This window comes from Pogonomyrmex barbatus, unplaced genomic scaffold (genome assembly GCF_055798465.1).
Source record: "Pogonomyrmex barbatus isolate J1 unplaced genomic scaffold, ASM5579846v1 scaffold15, whole genome shotgun sequence".
Lineage (NCBI taxonomy): Eukaryota > Metazoa > Arthropoda > Insecta > Hymenoptera > Formicidae > Pogonomyrmex > Pogonomyrmex barbatus.
In genome coordinates, this window is record NW_028297111.1 from 5036249 (window position 1) to 5052226 (window position 15978).

General features: G+C 37.0%; 2 protein-coding genes across 7 annotated transcripts in view; one reads left to right on the forward strand and one right to left on the reverse strand.

Moving 5' to 3' along the window:
* The window catches only part of rho-5 (rhomboid-5), a 473385-nt gene that overhangs the window by 355994 nt on the left and 101413 nt on the right, over positions 1-15978 (forward strand). The gene's annotated exons all lie outside the window — the stretch shown is intronic.
* Positions 4338-10264, reverse strand: LOC148937295 (uncharacterized). The gene is made up of 4 exons (XM_089073675.1): positions 10192-10264; positions 10048-10098; positions 9824-9938; positions 4338-9572 (listed from the first exon to the last, which is right to left on the reverse strand). Exons 1-4 carry the CDS (start codon positions 10262-10264, stop codon positions 9239-9241), a joined length of 573 nt encoding a protein of 190 aa, XP_088929801.1. The 3' UTR covers positions 4338-9238.

A 15978-nucleotide genomic window follows, 5' to 3' on the forward strand; every position in this document is an offset into this window, starting at 1 on the left:
AAATGGAAATCAAAATCTTGCAGTAAACATTTAAGTAACGTCATCATATTTCGATCAAGTATCAAAATCTCACGGCAACCGTTCAAGCAATGTCATTTCGATAGAGCATCTATAGAAAAAATTCTACAGCAAAAAAGAGAAAAGAGAACAATGTTCTGCTCAGTCAATTTAATGTCAAACATGGCATTCAGACATTTAGGACATTTAGGTTATCTTAAAATTTATTATTTTGCGGATCATGAGACCCCGAAAAAGAGTTATCTCATCGAGCATATCATACGAAATACAGTCTCTATTCAAAAATAATGATTCAACAGATAGCTATAGTTCTAGATCATTGTCTCGATCATCCCAGGATGTTAGGGTTATTTAATATTCATCAGGGGAATCTGAAAAATTTTCAAAAGATCTCATTGAGTTAACGACTTTCCGACGTAGTAAAATACTACAAAATATGACAACGGATTCTGAGGTGGATTCAAAAATACTTGAGGCTATGGATAAACGTTTAACGATGGACATACAATGAAGACTTGCGGTTGTCAAAGAGATTCTGATTTGCTGGAATAAAATTTTGATGGAGGGATTACAAAAACAGGAAATTAAAGAGTATGTATCAAAAGTATCCAATTCCTGAGAATCTTCATTCTTCATTTGAGCTTCCAAAACTTAACGAAGTTGAGCAACCAAAGCTCTTTTAGAGCCAATCGTTGAGATAAATGAATTGTCAAAAAACAACAAATAGTATGCCTTGCGGTTTTAAGATCAATAATCTCGAGATTTCATCTAAAGAAAGATATAGACAGATTAATATTCTCTATAATTAATGTTCTCAGTGATGTCGCACGATTACTCGTTGATCTTCAACGAGATGAAACTATAACATCTTTTTTAATCCTATTTCACATGAACCCATTAATGAAAGAAATAAATGCACCTAAATGCACTTAAGCCGGACAAATTTACCAAATGAAAATGATGATGTAATAATATTTTCAATTTGCTTTAAAAATTTTATGTCAGCAAGTGTTGCAAAATTTGAGAGTTTGCTTCGCTCGTAGACAATCTTGGCTATTGTTGTTTAGCGGCAAAATATGGTTGGGTCTATTTGAAAGAACGTGAAAAATTCATTGCATTTAGAAATAACGGAGATAATTTTGAAGCGCAAATGATTTTATCAACGATGATTGAAGAAGATTTATCTTGGTGGAAAGAAAACATTTATCTTATTTATAGTTCAACAACTGTTCCACGACACATTTTCTCGAATGCTTCTTCAACAGTTTGGGGAGTAGCATGTAAAAATGAATCAATTCGCGATTATTGGAAGCCTCATGAAAGGGAACTTAATTTATTAGAACTCAAAGCAGCATTTTTGCATTAAAACCTTTTGCTAAACATTTGAGAAATTACAATATCCTGTTACGATTAGACAATTAATATCTTATATTAATTATATGGGCGGTATTTAATTTAAAAATTGGATCAAATGTCAAAATATATTTGGAAATGAGGCACGAAATATTTGGATTTTTGTCTTCTATATTACAATGGAAGAAAATGTTTTTAAGACTTCCATGGTTACTATTTTCAAAAAAGTAAATATTTTTACGGATATAATTCATATCATTATGCATTGTTGAATGTCAGCGTTTCGTGAACATTGCAATTTACTTCATCAGGGCGAGGAGCAGCCTGATACTGGAGTTCCCTTATATACACTGTATGAGAGAAGAGTAGGAGTGGAGGAAAATGGGGGAGAGATAAAAATTGGCTAAAGGTTTGATGGAGAGGGGGAGAGAGAGGAGGTGGGGGGAGTCATTTTCGATCAATCGGGAGAATGGTTTCTCATATGTCACTTATATTGTAAGCATTATCTCTATTTAGGTTGTCGTGATGTTTTTGAATCTCTATAGCCTCTCTGTACTTCCTTGGAAAACGAGATAGCCGTAACTATTGTTGTTTTATCAAATAGTATTTGATGTCCTGTTTCAATATTATGTTCTGATGCTGACTGTGCTGACTGTGTTTTAATCTGACATCACATTGATATTCTTTCATATGTACCATTCTCCCGGTTTTCCCAATGTATACTTCGCATGAGCAAGGTATTTTATACACTCCTGCTGAGCTGAATGGAAGTCTTTGGTCTTTAGGATTCTTCAAGATTTGTCCTATTTTCTTGGAGAGTCTAAAGATAGTTCGGATGTTGTATTTCTTTAGAATTCTGCCGATGCAATTGATTGTTTCTTTTATATATGGAAGGATGGAGAGGATTTTTCTGTCTGTCTCGTCATGTGATACTTGTGCGTGTGGCTTTCTTGTCTTGTTTATGTGTCTGTTGATTATTTTATTTATATTTTTGTCGTGTTCATTCTATTATAGGATTCTATTGTAGTTTCAAGTGGTTGAGTTCCGTCTGTAAATATTCTTTGTCAGAAACAGTGAGCTCTATGTACTAATGAGTTGATTGCTGACTGTTTTTGTATTGGATGTGATTCCGCATGCAGATATTTGTGTTGTGATTTATCTGTGTGTGTCAGTTTTCTGATGATCTAAGGAGTTAGCTTTCTTAATCATTATTATACAGTACATCTAGGACTCTTTTATTTTCTTCTATTTTCATAATGAAGCGGATATTGAAATGTTGAGTGTTGAGGAAATTTTGGAATTTTCATAGTTCTGCTCTATCATGTCACCAGATTACAAAAGTATCGTCTACATAACGGAACCAAATTTCAGGTTTCTTAGACGTTTTGCATAGGGCTTCCTTCTCGAAGTTCTCCATGAAGATGTTAGCGATTACAAGAGAAATAGGGGATCCATTGTCGCCCCCGAAGTTTGTTCACAGAGAGAGGTTATAGAGATTCAAAAACATCATGATAACCTAAATAGAGATAATAGTTACAATATAAGTGACATATAGGAAACCATTCTCCTGATTGAAAGTGACTCCCCCCCACTCCCTCTCTCTCTCCCTCTTCATCAAACTTTTAGCCAATATTTATCTCCTCCCCCACTTTTCTCCACTCCTACCCTCTTCTCATACAACGTATATAAGGGAACTTCACCGGAGAAGCAGTATAGTATCAGGCTGCTCTTCGCCTTGATGAAGTGAACTGCAATGTTCATGAAACATTGGCATTCAACAATGCATAATGACACGGATAATACCCGTAAAAATATTTACTTTTTTGAAAATAAAAGAAAATATTATTGTCGATTTTGAATCAAGACATGTGGAATCTGAATCTGAATACGGTTTGTTTCACGAGGTTTTTAAAGAGATTTCTAAGACTTTTCTTTGAAAATCCAGAAATCGATTATTTGCCAGTCGCGCAAATACCAAATGTTATAAATATATTTCTTGGAAGAAGGATCCACATTCTATGGTAATCAATGCTTTTACAATGAACTGGAGTGAATATTTTTTCTATTTCCTTCATTAATTTATCTTTAATTTTAAAAATGTTAAAAAAGATTAATAACGATAAATCTAGAGGAATTATTGTTCCAAATTGGCCGAGTTGCCTTAATATTTAAAGTGGCAATATTTGAATCTATTTTTCGCAATCTATTTTTTTAAAACTTAATTATAACCTGTTACTTTCTTTTAACAGTCAATCATACTCACTTTGGTCCCAGCTTTCCCTGGTGATAGGATTATCTTCCAGCAAACATTTAATTTGAAAGGTTTCCAGCCAGAGACTCAATCAAGATTAACATGGCTTCATTGGCGGATTTATCTTTACGGCAATATGAGAGTGCACTCAAAAAAATAGTGAAAATTTTGTCGTTCAACGAATACCGAAATTCATTCAGCAAAGGTATCAGATATCCTGAAATTTCTTACTAACAAATTTAAGAATGGAGCTTTGTATGGCACTGTCAACTCCATGAGATCAGCTATTGTCTTAATATTGAGACAAAAGATTGGAGAAAATCCGGACATTAAAAGATTTTGTAGAGACACATCTAATTTGTGATCTTCATTGCCTATAATGTTACTTAGGATCCGAAGATTGTTCTTGATTGTGTCAAAGAATGGTTTCCTAATTAATAAATAACTCTCAGACAGTTATCCGAGAAACTCGTGATTTTGATGGTTTTTATTACTGGTTAACGTATGCAAACTCTGACATCTAGAAATATTAAGAAGTTCAAAGACCACATCTAAAAGTTCCAGCATGTATTAAAACATCAAGACCCAATCGAGTCCAGCCAAATTTAATTCTTCTATATTTTGCAGAGAATGTAGCGATCTGCGTGGCTTCTAATCTGGAGTCCTACTTAAAACGAACCGAAAAGATAAAAAATAAGGTAACAAATCTCTTTTTATCATGGCAGAAATCTCATTAGAAAGTTACAACGTAATCGTTAATTATAATAATAAATTGTTGGATTAAAGATCTTCTGAAACAAAATGGTATGGATATTCGACTCGTCATGTTTTAACTTCTGCCGGTAAATAGTAAGAAATAAGTGTGGATTATTAGGAAGACCGTTGGACAAAATCCTCTCAAACATTTATTAAGTTTTATAATAACAGAATCATTAACAAACGAAGTAGATTCGTCAAAGCTATATTACTTGCTTGATTAAATTACAGATAATTTTTATTACAGCACAGTTTAATAAGCAAGTTTTCTTGTCGTACGGTTTTAAACATCTACGATTGGTGATCTGAGGAGAAAACGCGAAATACAATTGAATGAACGAACTTACCAAGTAAAATTCTATCTTAATTATATAAACGTCTCCTCCGATAAATCATTCCTTGATTAAATTCCAATTCATTTTTGACAAAATAAACCCAAATTAATAACGTACGGTTTTGAAGGAGTGACATCATGGCCAAGTAGGGCCAAGGGGCTCGAGAAAGTAGGAAGACAGTTTCTAAAAAATTGCTTCAAACCTTGGCATGGAGGACGCTAGAGAGGGAGGACTATAACTGATCTTTTGGAGGAGGCACTCATACAATTGAGATGGAACGTCATCTGATAACTTTGTTTAGTTATTCAATACTATCATCACGGATTATTGTGCAAATCTTGATCATGATCTCTGATATTGTGATCTATTTATTTAAACAATTTATAAAAAATGTATCTAAACATTTATTTAATAATTAGTAATAAAACAGTATTTTTTTAAAAAAACTATATTAATAAAAGTGTAAAAAAATGTTGTGTTCGAAGGTAAATGAGTGATGAGACGTCGAAATTACAAACATACAAATATATTTAAACAAATATATTTAACGCTGATACAAAAGTACAATCGATTTTTGAATTGTGTTCGGAAAGATACCTTTTTTTCACTGGTCTCTTGGTTTCGACTGGGGCACTCGCACACACTCGAGAGATCTCGTCGCTCTCCATGTGCGCGTATCGCGCGTTGCGGAGAGAGCACATACAGCATGTACAGAACCTGCCACAAGAGATTTTTGTACGCACATAACATCTCTTTCTCCCGATGTATTAAGAAACATAACCATAACGTTGACAGGGATAACAACTCGCATTGATCTTCGTGATAACATGACATCCGGTTCATTTCGTATAGTCTTGTTTCCTTGGATGATGCTTCTTCATCTAATTTTGCCTCCATTTTTTCACTTTGGGCTTTCGGTAGCTCGTAATCAAATAGTTCTTTACGGTTTTCCTTTGGTGATGCGATATTCCCAACTTTTTGAATTTGATTGATGTGTCTTTTTTATTTTCTATTTTCTACCGTTCTCTAGACGTATCAGATAATATAATTGTCCTAGTTTACATGTAGTTTTTTCAACCATTCATTTTCAAACATTCATTTTGCTTTTCCATAATGGTTTCGACATTTGACCTGATTGCCTATGTTAAATTTTTGAATTTTACTGCCGCTTGTAATTCTATTATTATGAGAATCGTTCTCAATTTGTAGTAAAGTAACAAGTAAATCTGATCGTGTGCGTAATCTACGATTAAACATTCTCTCGGCGGGCAGACCTGAGCTTTGATGCAGTATTCGATAACATAAAAGTGTTTGTTGTACGGCCTTGTTCAGTTCCGTGTTAGATATCATAGAATTTTAAAATCTTTTCGTTAACGCTCGTTTATATGAACCGTTCCGCTTGCCCGTTTGTTGTTGGGTGAAATGGTGCCATAGTCTTATGTTGAATTTCGTTCAGTCGTAGAAATTTTCTGAAATCATTTGCGCAGAAATATCGTCCGTTATTGGAAACTACAATTTCCGAAATGCCGAAAATATAAAATATTTTCCTGCATTTTTGTACAGTCATATTGCTAATCATGTTCTTTGTAATATGCATCTCTAGCCGCTTCGAGAATGCATCGACTAGGACCAGGCAGTATTACTCATAAACGGGCCTGCAATTTATATGCATTGTTTGGAATGGAAAAATAGTTGGTGGCCACCGATTGGATTTTTGGATTGTTGCGTGTTGCATTACAATTCCTGCAATTTTTTACTGTATTCTCAAGATCCTTCTCGATTCCTGGCCATCAACAATAACGTCTAGCCATTTTCTTCAGTTTGACAATGCCAAAATGTTCTTAATGAAGTTCGGCCAAAATATCCTTTCGTAATTTACGTGGTATAACTGCCCATTGCGTAAAATAACACCCTGTTGAACATTAAATTCCAATTGTGGAATATTAAAACAATCGCATAAGTTTATTTCTTTGCCGCTTTGCAATCTTTTCAGTAGTGCATATAATTCGGGGTCATCTCTAGTTTCTGTAGCGAGATTGAATGCGTAATTGGTAGGAAATTAATCATCTTAATTTTATAATGATCAATTACGTTGTAATGAACGTGTTGTAATGAACGTATTCGAAATTATCTTCTAATTTAATTAGTAGTCGCGAAAGGCCATTTACATTTCCGTGTAACTTAGTATTTTTGTATTTTATATCACAAGAATATACTTGAAGGAAAATTGCGTAATGTTGCATTCTCATTGCAATATGCATAGATAATGATTTTTTTGGCGAGAAAATTTGCGCTAGTGAATAGTAATCCATATAACGTAAATCGATTGCCATATAAATATTGATGAAACTTTTTTTACAGCAAACACAATAGCATATGCTTCCTTGTATCTTCTACTTGCGCATATTTTCTCTTGAGCATATTAAATAATCTTCTCCGCGCCATCTGGAGATTTTTTCAGACACAGACAGACCGTTTCTACATTGTGCGGGCTTGCGTCTGATACTATTAATGGCAACGTTGCATCAAAATTTTGTCACTCTTGAATTCACGTTTAGCCTCCACTCATGAATCCACTCGCTCGCATGTCTTTGACCAAATAAAGGATACTTCTTTTCTATCTTTCCTATCTCAAAGCGTAGCGATAATAGAAGTGTACTTGAATTTTAGATAAATCTATTATAATAATTAACTAAACTGAGAAATGCGTGCAGTTCCGAAATGTTTTTCGGTCAACGCATATTGTCTATTGCTTCCATTATTTCTTTCTTTATTATTCGAAATTGAAATAAATCGCCTGAAAGCGAGACGCGGAACACGCGAAGCGCACGTGACGATCCGCGGTGATCGATTACCCTCCGATCGATGGCGCCAGGTAGCCCGTCGATACCTATCATACAGAAGTAATTATCAGCCACCCTTCAAGGGCAGTGTTGTTTTCGACGGAACGTATGTGTGTACTATTGATTGGCCGAAAATCACATGATTCATCGTGTCAATCGCTGATAGAACGAAATCAATCGGATGATCCCGCAAGCTTCTCGAAAAGCTCTCGTTACCAAAATTCTCTACGAGTCAACCATAATCCTTGTTCCTGGAAAGTATACCGTGCTCGTGTCGTCAAGTCAGTGCTCTTGTCGTACTCGTAAATTCAGCTCGTGTCGTTAGACTGTCAAGTTAGACTTGTCATCTCACTCGTCTCGTAATAACGTTACGTAAATCGTCGTTGCAAGAGACTTTTCGGCGAAGCCGAATTTTGAATCGTAACGAATCCCTAGTTCACATTCTCTCTCGTCACATCGAGATTCTAGTGTCTCGAACTCGACAAGAATATTTACTGCGAGCATTCTCAAAGAGCGAATTCTCAAAGAATGAAAAGTGTACGTATCTTAGCTTGAATCAGCACGTCGTCATTCGTTATGTTTGATCAAGGTGCAAGAACTTGCGATCATTCTCTCATGCTACGGACATTCTCCAATCACGTGACCACAATTCGTACTAATCAATCCAATACGTGCAATCTGCCTAGCGAACATCTGTTCTATCTTATCAACCACCGTGTACGCCACCGTCAGACTCTATATTCTGTACATTACACTGTAAAAAACTGACTTATTAAATTAATGTGATTTTTTTCTCAAGAATTTTCGTCATTCTATCACCCATCGGATCCTTAGTCGAGAGTCGTTCCAGTGAACGGTCTCAATTCCGCACACTGAATATCTGTTTTATCAATAAAATACCCAATAATGAATGCCGCTCTTGAAAAATTCGCATTCATCTCTATTAATTCAAATATTATGTTTTCAGAGGTATGTAAACCTCCTCGAGTCTTACTTAAATGTGCCTTACTTAAATGTGTTTGGTCATCCGGTTCCGTTATTTTAATATTATCTAAGAAAAATCCTCGGTATTCCTTTTGAGATGCTTTCAATTTCACATTGCCAAATGGTTGGTGCCGAAGCAATGTCATACAGTAACCGCGTACACTTAAAAAGTCCGAGATAAGTCAACATCTCTCTATCATCCGAATAAATTTTCATTTATAAATAAGCTTGCTTATTAAAGTCAATCGTGAATTTATCACCTCCGATTAAGATACTGAAAAGTTCGTCTACTGTTGATAATGGATATTTATCTACAATTAGATTTTTGTTAACTGTCACGCTGAAATCTCCGCATAATCGAACTGTATTATTTTTTTTTAATACCGGCACAATTGGTGTCATCCAAGTCGACGCATTAGTTAGTTCTTTCGAACACACCTATATTTATTAGTTTTTCTATTTCTCGTTCTAGGAATCCTAATTTGAAAGATACTTTTCTTGCTTTCAAAAATATTGGACGCGCGTTTTCTTTTACATTTAATCTCGCTTGAATGCCTTTAATTTTTGTCTCTTTAGAATGACTCGTATTATTGTAAAATTTCTTGTACTTTATTTTCTGTCTATATAGACAACGAAAATAATGTGTGTGTCAACTATACGCTCAGCTGATGAATCCATTCTCGATAAGAGTTCTTGATTTAATTTTGAAATGTATATATGTAGTGATTTTTCTGTTTGTAACGAATATTAACTTTAGCAAACTCAATGACCGGTACTGTTGTTCTATAAAACGTAACCAATTCTAAATCCGATTTTTTAATGCAAATATTGGGAAAATTGGATTTGAGGAAAGGCTTATTTACAATTGTAACAACTGCTGCATCACTATCTATTTCGAAACAAATACGAGATTCTTTGATTATTAACGTTGCAAGAAATTTTTCTCGAAATTCTTTGTGCTCGCTTTGGTCCACATAACTTCTCTTAAAAAGTTTGCCGAGGATAGCGTGGCTTTCTTCTTTTTCGTGCATATTTTTTGCAAGTGATTTTTAATACCGCAATTGTTACAAATAATATCTTTACTCAAAAAGCATTTAGAAGCGTAATGTCTGTCTCTGCACCTAAAACTAATATTAGTATTATTACTACTACTCGAATTTGTATTGAAATCACTGCATTTACTTATGTTCGATCCATTGATTTTCCTTCTGAATCTTTTTTGATTCGAACTGCACGATTCCTAAACACCGTCGACTCTTTCTGGCTTGCGACGTTAAAGAGACTGTATTTGATTGCATCTAACATCTTTTTCTGATAGTTTCATTGATGTAACAATTTCAACTGCTTTTTCAAACGTAAGATCCTTGGTTTCCAGCAATCTATTGGATATGTTTGCTCCTGAGTCCAAACACTTGTTGATTTCTTAATGCCGTTTGTAGATACTGGCTAAAATTGCAATTAATGCTTAATTTATGAAATGCAGTTACAAATTGTTGTATCGATTCACCTTCCATTTGTTTCCTTTGATAGTGATAGTTTTTCGCAATTTCTAATGGAGCTGAATAAAAATCAATTTCGTTGTGAGAATTTCGTATGCTTTGTCATATAGGTCATCCGGCAAGCTTATCACATAAATCGAATGATGAAGTACTAACAAAGTGCAATAAATATGCGACTTTCTGCGTTTCAGGTACTTGAAATACTGTAACACGTCTTTGAAGCATTTCAACCAACGTTTCCAAGTAACCGTCGGAAACATGTCTATCACAAAATTTCCATACGTCTACGTGTATAACTTTCAATGTCTCTATTATATTAGGTGTGTAACGGAGCGCATCCTTCCGCTCCGTTCCTCCTCCGGATTTCCCCCGACCGACCATCCGTCGGGGACCGCCGAACATCAGGCGGAGTGCGGCAGTGGCCGCAAAGAGGCAGCAATGCCTCCTTTTTAATCTCTTGTACACACGAACTCCGAAAGCGTCAGAGAATACCGCGAAAACACGTATGTTTTCGTGGTATTTCCCCGCACCGCGCCAAGCGTCGCGTCAACAAGCGCGAACGCCCCCCGCGCCGCGCCACGCACCGTACCACCGAGCGCGAAAGCGTCCCGCACCGCACCGACGCCGCGCCACGCAACCGAGCGAACGTCCCGCACCGCGCCACGACCGCGTCCACAAGCGCGCAACCACCCCGCACCGCGCCGCGCCGCTACCTTCCCTACGAATTCCTTCCCTACCCAAAAAATCATCCCCCCGATCCTTTTTTCCGCTCCTGGGGAGAGGGATGCCAACCCCGAGATCGACCAATCCGACCGATCCGACCGAAAATACCGAGGTCGATCTCGGATATAAAAAGGCATCGCTCTCCACAAAAAAGCACTCACTCACGCTCCGTTTACTCCTGTTCCTAGATCGTCTCCGAGAGCTCGCCTCGAGGAAACGATCTTCCGAAACCGGCAGCAAGCCTGAGATTGTTGGGGCTCTCCCCAACGCGCCAAGTTCGCTTGGCCTGGCCGAAAACCGTCTCCGTAGCTCGCACGGCAAGCCGAGAGTTGCTGGGGTCTCCCCAGCGCGTCGAGTTCGCTCGACCCGACTCTGCCGCTCCGAGATTTCACCGCCGAGTACCGGGGTTCTCCCCGATACTACCTCTCCGAGCACCAGGGTACTCCCTGGTCAGCCGAGTACACTCGGCACCGCCACCTTCTCTCCGCACACAGCCGGGGCTCTCCCCGGCTGGCCGAGTTCACTCGGCGTTCACTCAAACAGACGAGGGGCACACCCCCCGTCAGCCGAGCACTCTCGGCAGGGAACGGGCACACCCGTTCTCCGATCTCAACGATCCGCCGACCTCGCGAAATATCCACCCTCGCGACAATACCCGCGACACGCGTGCCCGTTTAAATCGCCGATTTAAAGGTCCGCGACAACACGTGCGACACCGCCGCCGCCGCGCGCGCCCCGCGCCACCGAACTGCGCACCGCGATCAGTATCGCGCCGACCGCCCGAGCGATCTCTTATTTTGTATTTACAATTGTCCGCGCGCCGAACGCCGCCTCGCCCGTCTACGGCCACGAATATTTAACGCGACGATTCGGTGCATTCCATCGCACCACTCTTAATTAAATAAATATCGTTATTTATTATCAATCTCGCCTCACAAGTTAATCACGCCTTTCTGTCTCCAACGTCCTCGCTTCTCCCCCTGGTAACCGACTGACCGCTCTCCGCGCGGAAAAGCGAGACCGTTATAGGTGTACAAAAAAGTTCTGAACTTTTTTTTGTAAAATTCGATCTTTATTCAAAAACAAACAAAAAATTATTAATCAGCAAAATATTCCCCGTTTGCATCAACAACCTTTTGCCATTTTTCGGGTAGCTTGCGAATTCCTTGACGATAGAAGTTCACCGGCTTCGAAGCGATAAAGCATCAATGCATTTTCGTATCTCTTCAAATCTCACGAAATGTGTATCAGCCAAATGATGCTGCAGCGACCGGAATAGGTAGTAATCGGAAGGCGCCATGTCTGGGCTATACGCCGCGTGCGGGAGAAGTTCCCAGCCTAAGATATGGTCCTGAGTCGCTTTCGCAACATGTGGTCGAGCATTGTCATGAAGCAAGATCACTTTACGACGTCCTTGGCCAGCAAATCGCCTCTTTTCTTCTAATGCATCGCTCAAATTGGTCAATTGTTGTTGGTAGCGGTCTGCCGTGATTGTTTCACCCGATTGTAACAACTCGTATTACAACACACCTTTCCAATCCCACCAGATATAGAGCAAAGTCTTCTTGGCGTGGATATTAGATTTTGGCATCGATGTCGAAGGTTGACCAGGGTCAACCCATGATTTTCTACGTTTAGGATTATCATAAAGAATCCATTTTTCATCGTCTGTAATGATTTTGTGCAGAAAATCTTTTTTCCGGAACTTTGAAAGCAAAGTGAGTGCAGTGTCACGCCGACGATTTTTGTTGTCTTCGGACAATTCATGCGGAACCTATCTGCCTTCCTTCTGAACCTTTCCCATCGTATGTAAACGTACGGAAATGGTTTGCTGCGTAACGCCAAACTATTCTGCAAGCTCCTTTTCAGTTTGCGCAGAGTTTATATCCAGCAGTGCTTGCAATTCGTCCGTTTCAATCTTTTGAGGGCGTCCAGCACGCGGTTCATCTTCAAGATTGAAATCTCCTTGGCGAAATTTTTGATACCATCTTTTACATGTAGTATGACTTACAACGTTCTCTCCATATGCAGCACAATCATTGCAGGTTTCAGCAGCATTTTTCTTCTTAAATGACGACGTAAGTTTGCAGAAATGGTTATAATTTCTATAACTAATATTTTATTTCTTAATGTATATTTTTCCGTTTTAATTTTCCTTCTCTGTAATATCTCACTTTTCTGTACTTGCAGTATTTTAATCAATTAAAAGAAAATATAGAAATTAAAATCATTATAAATCACCATTGATAACAAGCAGCGATGATGTAATGGTTTAAAAATTTAATGAATGAGATTGAAGGAAATTAACTCACAAGAAATAGAAATAGATAAAAATGATTTAATATGTATCCTAATTTATTTTAAATATTTCTTTAAATATTTTCATATTTTTTTCTTTTGTAGCTTTACATAAAACATATCGATGTTTAGAAGAGAGATAAATGATGCCCTAAAGAGATCTAATATCAAATTTAATGATGTGATGACTTTGTAATAATATTGCTCTCTCTGAATTAGATTCCTCAAGATTTTTGCTCACCAAAGCTTGAATGTGTGTACAAATGAAACTCTAAATTAATGGTGAAATTAAAGTGCACATTAAGACCACTAAAAGACATCCTAATGGTTTTTAGGATGTCTAAAAAGATATACAGAAAGACGTTTTATGTCCCGATTTTAGACGTCTTATAAAACAAGTTTTGAATTATAAGACATTTTTTAGATTTTACGTCTCATAAGACAACTTTTAAATGTCTTATAAGACACTTTGTAGACGTCTTATCAGATGTCTTTTGATTGTCCTAATAAGATACTTTTTAGATGTCTTATTAGACGCTACTAGAGCCCATTAGACGCTACTACTGCCCATTTGGAATCTATTTCGTTTCTTTTCGGTAAGATCTTTCAGTTTGTAAAATTTATGAACTTTTTATATGACAAAACTACAACATAACAAGTTTGACATAAAAAGAATAATTAGGACCCAAATAAGAAGGGAGGGTGTGCGTCACGGCGGGGCCCGACCACGAACCAGTCGTGAAAACTCGTAATTATTTTGCGAAAAAATACCACTTCAGCCAGGAATCGAACCTGGATCTCTTGCTTACCGGGCAGGCATCTTATCCTTTCGACTACCGAGGCATGTGATGATATTTATCGCAAATAACGTGTTTAGAATAACACGTCAACAATACAATGATACATATATATATATATATTACAATATACATATATACATGTATTCTTTCGAATCCCCACGACCGGTACTCCAGAGAGATGATGGTCCTATTCTCTCGATGGATGCAGGTCGGACTGCAGCGGCGACACCCTCCAACGCCATTAGGATTCGCTATATTATTTGCCGTATAATTTTTATAGATATAACCTCAAAATTTATAAAAACTGTTTATAAAATATGAAATGCATGCAAAAAATATTATAAAAAATATATACAAAGATATTTCTAATTATATTTAACAATCTATATAATATTATTTAAGAAAACAAAAAAGTACCTTGGATTAAAGTCGTACGTGATATCGGAGTACGCAGTTGTCCACCGGAAAATAAAGCAGTTAACTACTGACACTGATGTTATCGGCAATATCGGAAATTATCCAGTCAGCAAAATGTTAGCAGACTGACTTCATCTGAGAACTCATTCTGCTTACATTCTGGTGATAGAATCTGTTGACATTCTATATCAGCAGACTGGCAGCAGAAATTGAACAGATTTTGCCATCAAATTGTATCGCGCAGGTCCTGCTCGCTTTCTGCCGCCAATCTGATGGCAGTCTGCAGGATTTGCTCGATTTCTGCTGCCAATCTGCTGGTACAGAATGTCAACAGATTCTGTCAAGTTTCTAGCAGCAGTTTGCTAACATTGTCAGATATTACAGAATATTACAGAATTTGTTAGCAATTTGTTGGCTTTTTAGCATCAGAAATTTATAACAGACTTTGCGCATCTGTCTTTTCAGGTTTGGCTGTCGGGATACGTACTCATTAGTTTTACGATTGCAAGTCAATAAAAGTAATAATTATACTCATTGTTATATGGTCATTATCGGCTTTAACTGAAAATATCTTAAAAACGATGTCCAAAAGTTGTTATCTTAAAAGTGTCTTTTTTATATTGTTTTAAAGTCATCTGTTTTAAGACGTCTGAAAATTGTCCAAAAGTTGTCTTAAAAGCGTCTTTTTGGTATTTTCTTAAAAACGTCTATTTAAAACGTCTGAAAGACGTCTTTTCGACAAGCGTGTTGACTGGGATAGCTTTAGATTATAAAAATATATAAATATTACTATTTTACATAAATATTTTAACTTGCCTTCCGATTCTTCATAATTGTCTTTGTTCATTCAATTAATTAATTAATTTCAGCATTCTTTTACAATTTTTGAATAAAAATATGTAAAAATTTAATAATAATTTTTTATTACTTCAGATTTATATTATCTAGATTTATATTCATATATATATATATATATATATATATATATATAATAATTCATATATATATTTATATAATACTGAATGATATTTATTAGATTCGGAAAAATAAACGGAGATCGACTGGATTTGAACTCGGGATCCCTCGCCTACTATCAAGACAATGATAATCTTAATCTGCACGACTGCAACAGCTCCTCACTGTTAGCTGTTTATATTCCGAATTTCTTTCATGACCGCTTACGGTCGTCTAATTCTTACAGCTCGGCCATTCTGACATTACATTCATCCCGAATATACTGAGTCTTCATCTACTAGAATTTTATCCGAAACTTGGAGCTTCTGCTCCCGAATTCGTTCACTTTTGAATGATCGACACGACATTGAAGTACTTTTACTCCCCGACTTTTCGTTCATCTCTGAACGATCGACACGACATTGGAGTACCGTTACTCCCCGACTTTTGTTCATTTCGAACAACACACAAACGACACACAAATCCACTGAATTCTCCTTGTTAGGTAACATAGGCTGTATCCTCTCTGAGGTAACATGGGCTGTATCCCATTTCTGAGCTGAAAGATATTTATTAGATTCGGAAAAATAAACGGAGACCGACTGGATTTGAACTCGGGATTCCTTGCCTACTACCAAGACACTTAGTCTGCACGACTGCGACGGCTCCTTTCTGTTAGCTGTTTATATTCCGAATCTCTTTCATGACCGCTTATGGTCATCTAATTCTTACAATATAAAATGTCTA

Coding starts and splice junctions, on each gene's coding strand:
- LOC148937295 (XM_089073675.1), bottom strand. CDS start 10,264: ATGCTTCAAAGACGTGTTACAGTATTTCAAGTACCTGAAACGCAGAAA. Junction 9,939..10,047: donor TCAAAGGAAACAAATGGAAG/GTGAATCGATAC, acceptor GTTTGGACTCAG/GAGCAAACATATCCAATAGA. Junction 9,573..9,823: donor GTTAGATGCAATCAAATACA/GTCTCTTTAACG, acceptor ACTTGCAAAAAA/TATGCACGAAAAAGAAGAAA.